Below are 9,332 nucleotides of genomic sequence, written 5' to 3'. Positions count from 1 at the left end.
GGCTCAGCCACCGGGGTCAACAGATCTAGGCCAGCTGCACACCCTAAAGCTTCCTCCAGACCTCGTGGCCCAAAGGTTGGCTGTCTCTAGCAGCACACTGTTCTTACAACTCCCAGTGCAACCATCCTAGCACATGCTAGGAAGTAGAAGGGAGATCGTTTCTGCAAGGGAATGTATGCATAATGCATGTGGTGAATTTTAATATAATTATTAATTTATATACATAAAAATCCCCTAATACAAAATTAATTTTGCCTTAAGCTTTTCTGTATTTTTCTTTTTTAAGTATTAACTGCATTTTTTACAAGCACCTAGCTGATGAACGTGTTAATACCAGGGCAGCTCCAGTTGTGCACCAGATCTCGCTCTCGCTTGCCTTCACTACCTAACATTGGTCTCTAAAGTCTAACAATGGGCGTGGGTTAACGTTGATTTGCAAAGGCCTGACTTCAGCTGAAATGCCCCGAGTTCAGCTCATCCCAGCATCAACGCCAGACCAGAGTCAGCACAGGCTGTGCCAGGGGACATGCCCTGACCTCCCGGCATGCCTTGGCCCTCGCCTGCCGCAGAGGAGGCTGGTTAGTTTGGGGTCACAGCCAAGTCATTCAGTCTGCCTTTTTAACAAAAAAATAAAAAAAGCCTAAAAGTGTGAAAAAATAGTGTCTCTTTTATCATGCTGATCACTTCCCCACTGCATGGCCTATGGCAGGACGTGGAGGGCAGGACTGGGAGATCGGCGCGTGGGATGCGCCCAGCGTGGAACAGCCGTGCGCGCAGCGGGGTTCCGCTTACGTGCGCTCGTTCATACTGTGCTGCGCAGGGGCTCTGCAAGAGTTCCCGGTCCTCCTTCGGACACCAACGCTATTGATTTTTGATGTCAGAAGAACAGACATGCAGCCAGAGCATGAGGACTTAAAAAAAATAATAAAAGGAGGTTACAGTTTATTAAACAGACAGCACGTGCCTGCAAACCGCCATGTAATGAGACAGCATGAGTTCGTCTGTGCGAGTTTCTTTTACAGCCTGTGATTCTAAATGTTGTTTAGACCTCATGGTGTGTTCAGTGGGTGTTGGAGAAACAGCTGCTGGGTTGTGTGTGTTTTTTTTTTTTTAAAACAACAGTACCCATTGATAGTCTTAAAAAATTAATCTCAGCTTACCTTGTTAGATGCCTACTTAATTCATGAACTTCCATTTCAGTGCTTTTAAATTCATTAAGCTCTTTTCGAATGGCTGCCTGCAAAGGACAAATAAACTCATAAATGTATAAACAAGAGAGATCAAAATAAGTTCACTTTGTTCTCAAAACAGTATAAAAGTGAAGGAGATAGATAACATTATCAGAGAGAGAAAGAAAAACATCAAAAAGATTTTAAAATGTGAAAAGGAGAAGAGATAAACGTTCTAAATTGCATAAAGGGAGGAGATAAATGCTTCAGTGGAATGGCTCCGTTTGAAAACAGATACTAGACAATGCAGATACAGAGCCCAGTTCTGGCTTATTATGTAAACACTTCCATGTACAAAATCCAAATTAGCATAAACGTGAGAAAAAAACACGTGCACCAGAGCTTCTCTAACACTGCAATCTGTTTCAGAGCTGGACTATGAGTAAACTCCACCTGGATCCTGCCAGACTCATGTTTGAGATGTCTCCTGCCTCTCCGCAGTCCTGTATTTCCTCGGTCAAAGTTACCTAATATGGCTGAGCTTACTTGGGAGGGAAAGAGGGATGCCTGATGCCCTGCCCTCCTTTCTGCTTCTGGCTGTACCCCTCTGCCCTTCTCCTCCTTTCTGACCCAGCTGTGCCATTTATCAAACTGATTCAAGGCACTAATCCAGCAGAAAACTAGCCACAGGTGGTTGTGTTCAGCATCCACAGGAGACCCAGTTACCTACAGCCTCTGTGGTTTGTCCACAAGGGAAAAGAAAACCAGGGGTGACTGGCAGGAAGAAGAATGCTGAAGCTGAAAAGTAAAAAAAAAAAAAGAATGGATGACTTGGAGGGACTCAGCTTCGTGGTGGAGAGGGTGCTCAGCAGAACTGGCTCAAGTCCCAAACCCAAAGTCAAGACTTTTGACAGCCCTGTGGTATTTGCAGCTCACAAGCCATGAGCGTTCGGAGAGGACGTGCAAGGCACATGCTGCACGTGGCTGCTCCAGTCGGTGGTACTCGTGTCCGTTGGGAAGTTTTCTTGACGAAGGAAATCTAAACTAGTTTGAGCACCACGAGCCCAACACAGGGCTTTTGCGACAGCCACTGAGCCAGTCACCGACTACTTTTGCCTTGACAAGCCCTAAGCGATAGATTTTGTGAGTGTGATCTCCAGAAAAGGCCCCTTGTGCTCTTCCTACATGGCTTTGATTTTTTACTTTCCTTAGAAATGTCTGTCAGGCTCTGCCTCCATCAGGACAGAGCGATGGCTATGCTGCTGACTCCCACAAGGTCTGGAATCTGTTCCTCCCTGCATCCCTCGTGTTGGAGAGATTTAGAAGTGCCCTTTTTATTCCTCTAACAGTCAGACCTGGTAAAGATAAAGTCAAACTGAAGGCAGTTCCCTCCATCCAGCACACAGAGTGAGATTTACTGACAGAGAAGTCCTTTACTAAAATCTGTTTTTGCAATAAATCTAGCCTGTGCTGACCAATGAAGATGGTTATTGAATCAAAGCTCTGGAAGAAAATAATCTTTTATAGGATGTTGCAGCTTTGTTAGGCATTTTAGAGTTGCTTCCAATTTGCCTGGCTATTTTTTCCAACAGTAGACACAGGGGTGGGGAAAAACAGGTCATCTGAATGGCAGAAATAAGAAAACTGCCTACTTGGCCCAGCCCCCCCAAAATAATATATCTGCTTCCTTATGCCATAGGAGCATTAGTAATAGAATGACAAATATTTCTTCTTCTGCTTTGCTGAGAAAAGGTTCATTTGGAAAACTTAAGCCCTTTATTCTGAGTATTGACTTTGCATTACAAAAAGGAAAAGTGACCTCAAAGTACTTTGCCTTAATACTGAATGCTTTACCAGGCTACATTTAATAGTGGCATTTAATACTTGTTCTTTTCTCAGATACAGGATGAAGAAGGATTTCTCTGGACACCAAATCTGCTTTCCCAGCTGAAGTCTCTCCAGGCCTTTCATCCCAGACATGGAACTCTCAAAGGCTGCGGAACCAGTTGGAGATTTATTCCCTCCCTTGTCTACCAACTGGGAGAATCAAAGTCAGTCAGTTGACTAAGATCTCGTCCAACATGGTGAGTTAAAATAATGTAAGCCAATCTATTATGGTCTGTGGACAGTCCAGAGGAAGTTTTTCTTTTTTTTTTTCAGATCAGTTTATGCTACATTAACTTACCTAAAACTAAACTGAAAAAAGCCCCCTGTCAAAGAGAAAACCAGTGAACACAAAACTAGACAAGTCCTTTGGTTAAATTACGCAAGTTAACTGGATGCCCTTTCCTCCACGAATAAAACCAAGAGCACCATAAATGAGTGGTATGGCCAGGAACCCTGCTCCTGTCTCTAACCATTGGACATCATGGTCTCCATCACTGCATGAGTCCCACAGCAAAGAAATAGTCAGGGCTTGTGTTCAGGTACCTGAAAGTCTTTAAAATCACATGGGCATCATAGAGTGACTGTCAAAGCATGGGAATCACTGATCAGCCTCGTAGCCCTCTTTTCTCACAGCAGCCATAAAATATTTAAATCTTCCTCTGAGGCACCATTAAGGCCCTCAGGATGTGACTGATACAATTTGCCAGCAATTGAACCCCTCTGCCACCAATGCCGACACCAGAGACATCTCTCAGTGAAGGTCCCATTGGTGCTCAGAGGACAGCACCATCAGTACCAAACACGGAGCTCTCCTTCATCTTCAGGGCTCGGGCGATTTCAGTTTAGTGCTTAAAATACTCCGTGGCAGAAATCCAACAGGGGTGGTAACACCCTAGTGAGAAGTTGCCTGGCATCAGTGGGATGGAGGTGCCTTTGCCGATTTGACCCAGGCGCTTCCCACCCTGGCACAGCAACTCTGGCCAGTGCTGCTGTCACATTGCTCTGCCAGGTCTTGCAGCAGCTCTCAGCTGGCAGCGTTCCATGGCAAGACCAAAACCAACAAGTAACAGGTCTGCTGTCAAGACCTTTCCTTAAAGGGCTTGATATTCCCTCCTCTCTGTTTAAATGGTGCAATGCTTCTAAGCTTGCTTCTGGTTTCCACCTACATAGGAGCCTTCTTGCCAAAGATTTATGACTCAAACAACAAACCTCGTGAATGGGCAGAAACCACAGGTGTGTTGGGAAGGGAACTCAGGTGGAGGTTTGGGACCTGAGGGATAACATTTGCCATGACGTGCTCGAGCTATTCAGCTCATGGCTGTCCTGAAGTTGCTCCACTTACTTTGTCGGCGGCTGTGAGTCGTGTCCAGGGTTTGTCCGCCCTCCTGTCATAGTCCTGTGCATCTGCCACTTCCACGTAGTCACTGAAGCGGATGAGGATCTTCCTCTCGCGTAGCTCTTCTACCGTGGGCCTTTGACTCAGCTGCAGGTTTGAGGAAGGAGTGGAAAAAGACGTCAGGACTTCACTTTTTCCTTGCAGGGTGCTGTTTGGGGATTTGTTTTACTACAACATCATTATGATAACAAGAGGGTTCAGACGTTCCTGGTACTGCTGTTTTTATCAATCTTTCACAGAACTGCTACTTGGGAGATAACCTCTTGTTACAGGACTTTGAATATCATCCCACCTTGCTGCTGGAGCAGCCCACTGTTGTTTGGGAAGCAGCTGAGGCTTCCCAACCCTGGCTGAGGTTGATCAGCCCTGGCAGAAATCAGATGTAATGCAAGAAAATTTCCTAGTGCACCGATGTCTCAGGAAGAGACGAAGACCACAACACAACTTTAAAACTACCCGCACGGGCTGTAGGCTCCCCGGCCCTGGGCTGCTGCGTGTGCTTCCGTGCTGCCTGGGCAGAGTCAGGCAAAGGCACGGAGCGGCTCCTGCCCTCAATCACCTGCAAAAAGTGACAAACGACTTTCCTTACCATTCTGATATTCTCTGGAAAATGCAGGCAGGATGGTAGCTAGTGCTCATTGAACTTTTCGCTGTACACTGCGGCTCAATTTTGTGTCACTGTGTGTGTATTTGACTTTTAACAGTTTACAGCGCTGCGTACTACAACCCAAGAAAAAAAATTGCCAAGGTGGATTGTATCACGTCGGGAAAGCATCTTCATTGTTCCAAAAAATTTCTCTCAAATTCCACAGAAGAGTAGGCAGCTTCAGTTAAAACTCTCCTCTCAAATTAGAAACAGTAGTGTGCTGATAGCCCACGTATCATACAGCCTGTTACATGGCTAGGGACAGGAATTGGCTTTCTGGGATCAATTCTCCTTGGATGCACAGTGTGCTGGTCAATGCCAAAAGCAATTACACGAGTGTTTCTGAAGAAGGTGCTACACTTGTGTGTGTGTGTGTGTGCATGTGGCTATACATTAGCTGCAAAAGTTTCACCATTAGAGTGAAACGTTTGTAATCGTGATATATCAGGAAAAATAATATCCTGCTAACAAGTAGCTAGACAGTATATCACGCTATTCCCACGCATTAGAAATAGGTGTGTTTTGCAATACTTCACCCTTGTGAATAGTGAAAGGTCTAAATATTTCATAAAATGCTGGAAACTATATTCTGCAAAGGTATTTAGGCTTCTGGATCCTGACATGCAATTCCATCTTCTCCCTAAAATAAGTATCTCAGTTCCCTGCATTTCATCTTCCCGGGAGAATTAAGATCCAAAACAGCCAGGATGCTAAGTGGAGGGTGAAAAATTTGTGAGATCACAAGAAAGAGAAGCACACACTTGAAAGCCCACTTCTCTCCAGCATTTGGGTCCCAATGCAAGATAGCTCCACTGCCCCATCCCGCCTCTGGATTTAAATCGCTGTGTACTTGTTCTTGGCATGGATAGTTGCCTCTCTCTTCTCTTTCTAGAAAAGATGGTTGCTACGGGAGATGACAGTGGGGCTGCTCGCCTTACTCGGATAGCCCTGGGATGCACTCCTGAACTGGGTTCAAACCACTCATGTAGAGAGTCTGCAGAGCTGCACTTCTGAATATTACAAAGATCTTAAAACTAGAGAGTTTTTCTCACACTCACCTTCTTCTATGGGAGGCATGAAGTTTCCTGGGGTGAGCTTCTCTGCGTGTGTTTGTCACACAACGTTTATAAGCTTCCTCTTATTTCTTCCAAAAGTTTCCCAAGAAAAGCCCCATTTTATACAGCCACATTGAGGCCAGCCATGCTTAGGTCAGTCAAAGAGCACGTATGCAGTTAGCAAGAAGCATGATTTTCTGAACTCAGACTACAGGTTTTGGGGACATTTTTTAAAAATGCCTTAAAAAAGGCATACACAGTAGGCATAACCTTTTTTTTTTTTTTTAAAGACAACAGGACAAATCTATCTGTAAGCTAGAGTACCATGTCAGAAAAGCCAGAGGGCACAATAAAGTCGATCGAAACACATATAGATTTAAAAATGTTAGTTTTCACTCTAGCAGAACAGAAGTTCCTCTTCAGCCCGCAGCCCTGATACTGACATCTAAGTCACCTGCAAGTCAAATACACGCTGCAATTACTAGGCAGCCTTTTAACTAAGCAAACCAAACTGCTGTACCATGCTTGGAGCACAATCATCACAGTTACGCCGTGAGTGAGGCTTCTCTCTGTCCTACAACTCATCTTCAACGTGATTTCAAATTGCTAGCTTTTTCTAGCAGCCCTAGTGCCAGGAGCTGCGTGTTCGTTAGCGCCAATACGTTGTTACTCAGATAGCACAGCAGAATTTTGCTTCCCATTAGTTAAAATCTGAGTGCTGACTAGGAGAACAGAGAATCTTTATGCTGAACTAATGTTATGACTGCACCCCAAAATTGCAAAGAAAAGGGTAAGACTCCATTTTTACTTGCATCACCTGCTACTTTTCTCACAACAGCACAAATTAAGGATGAATCACCAATGTTATCTGTACATTTCTCAGCTTTTATCGTTTTAGGATGTAGCCTAGGTGTTGTTTCGAATTAGGATGGAGGTTTTTTTAAAATAAAATGTTTTATTACGTGGAGTATGCCGACACCAACAAAATATGAAACCCTGTGAATTAAACTCTTTGTTTCAACATGGCTACAAGGGAAGCAGGAGCTCCTATAAGCTTTTCAAGCTGGAAGAAGACTTTCACAAAATGACTGGCTATTATTTCACAGCTTCTGTCAGCTCTTGACGTTAGCCGGCTTTCACTTTTGTGCTAATCTAAGTGATTAGCGAGTTTGTACAAAGGAGAAGGCAGGTGGCTGTTGATCTGCTGAAGCGTGCCGTGCCAGGCTGATGGCTAAGTGGTGCTGAGCACAAGAGCACCAAGAGCCACAGAGGCAGTGGTACTTTTGCCAGCAATGTGAATTTACTGCTGGTATTTGCCTCAACGCTCCACTGGGTCTTAAACAGCTAATCTGGCTTCCCTGGAGCACTGGGTGCGGGTTAAAATCAAAGAAATGACAGTAAATGTTAAGGACCACGTGATGAAATAAGACAAATCTGAGGTAAGTTCTCACATTTGCAAATGCACGAAACCCAAATTAGGCACATCAGCTGCACGTTTTACAGCACTGAAACACACTGCAACCCTTCGGTGGGTGCGAAGAACGGTGCACTGAGTTAGACGTGAAAAAATGGCAAGGGCATAAGCACATTATGAAACTTTGGTGTTAACATGCATTTGTCATTCTTAGTTGACACCTGAACCTAAGACAGCCTAAAAGCTGCTTCTTCGCTTCCTCTGAAGTCAATGGTGCAATTTCAGGTACTTATGCACCTCATCAGAGCGGTGGGCAGTGTCTCTATCCCCAGAGGGCAGCTGGAGCAAGCGAAGCACAGAGACAGAGCAACCAGCTCAAGGTGACCCAGGAGGCCTGGGGCAGAGCTATGAACAGAAAAAAGATGCACTGACTCTTGTGTCAGTGCTCTGGTTGTGAAAGAGTCCTGAAATCCACAGCTTATATCCCATGGCTCATGCATAGCCATAAATCTACATATATTTACATACATAAACACACACATAGAAAATGTATTCAGTACATTAAACCAAAGTGTCAATCTGATAATACTAAATAAAACGAGAGGGACAACCACACTGAGTGGTTTTCTAAGAGCAGTTAATTAAAATTGAACGGTTAACAAACTGCCCTGCCTCTTTCTCATGCCATTGCAGAGATTTCTTGTGAGTTGTGAAGCGTGAGGGTCTTTTCAGTATGTCTGGGCTACTCAGAGCACCCTTAACTCCTACATAGCTGGGAAAATAGCTTTGCTAACAGGCTCTGAGCAGCTTCACCGTAGGTGTCAGTTCAATGTCTGTCCACAATGAGGGCACAGCTCACCTGAGGTCTCACCTTGGAGTTTATTTTTAAGACCTGTGAGCTGCGGTGTCTTGGGTTGAAATTGCTTAATGCTACACAACCCTTCCTTCAAGCTCTGCTTCTTCTAACAGGCAGAAAGAATAGAGCACATTTGAAACCTACAGTAAGAGGACATGGTCAAGGACACAATGCAATCGCCTGCACAAGGCGGTGGTGCTCCAAGCGAGGAGAAAGGGATCTTACTCACTGAGCTCGACCCTTTTTCACTTCCTTCTGTTAATGTCAAAAGGATGTGCACGTGTGTGTCTGGACTTTTTCTGGGTGTGCCACTTGGGCATACACATTTCTACTTACTTATTTGTGAAGATTCTTAAGCTGAGGGAGTCAGATAACTTTATGGCCAGTGACCTCCTTATTTGAGTGTGAACCAGGGCAAAAATCCCTTTCCAAGACTTGTATTAATGCAAAAGCCCTGTAAATGCGGACAGGACCCGCCATGTCTCGTCACGGGAGATCAAGTTTTCCTCTGTATATTCTGGATCACTGGACATAAAAACGGGCACGTTTCAAGCTTTGATATTAAGACAATTTGCAAGGGAAGGTTTAATACAAACCCCTTTGCTCTTGGCATGCAAAATGAAGCAAATCCAAGCACCGCCACCAGGTGAAGTGGAGGGGGACATACTCTTGCCAGTCTGCTCTTGGGATTGAGACAAATGCGAAATGCTGAGTTTGCACCACTTCCGACACAATGAAGCTCGTTATCTTGTCACTCCATCGTTGCCTGCTCTGTTATCTCGTTAAAATGTTATGTTTGTTATTTAGGGAAGAAACCAAGGTGAAAAATTACAGATCCTAACTAGCAGTGCACACAACCCCCCCTCTCCTTTGCTCCTCACCTTTGTGGTAAGACATAGGAGCAGGATG

The 9,332-nt window shown here is 44.7% G+C and overlaps 1 protein-coding gene across 1 annotated transcript in view; it reads right to left on the bottom strand.

The window, feature by feature from the left end:
- PHACTR1 (phosphatase and actin regulator 1) overlaps positions 1 to 9,332 on the bottom strand; it is a 323,506-nt gene that overhangs the window by 6,008 nt on the left and 308,166 nt on the right. Inside the window, exons 13-14 of the mRNA XM_086608443.1 lie at positions 4,399 to 4,539; positions 1,161 to 1,237 (exon numbers count right to left, since the gene is read on the bottom strand). Coding sequence (XP_086464569.1) covers positions 1,161 to 1,237; positions 4,399 to 4,539 — 218 coding nt within the window. The remainder of the gene's footprint in view (positions 1 to 1,160; positions 1,238 to 4,398; positions 4,540 to 9,332) is intronic.

This window comes from Tauraco erythrolophus, chromosome 3 (genome assembly GCF_009769465.1).
Source record: "Tauraco erythrolophus isolate bTauEry1 chromosome 3, bTauEry1.pri, whole genome shotgun sequence".
Classification (NCBI taxonomy): domain Eukaryota; kingdom Metazoa; phylum Chordata; class Aves; order Musophagiformes; family Musophagidae; genus Tauraco; species Tauraco erythrolophus.
This window is presented reverse-complemented; position numbering and strand designations above follow the sequence as displayed.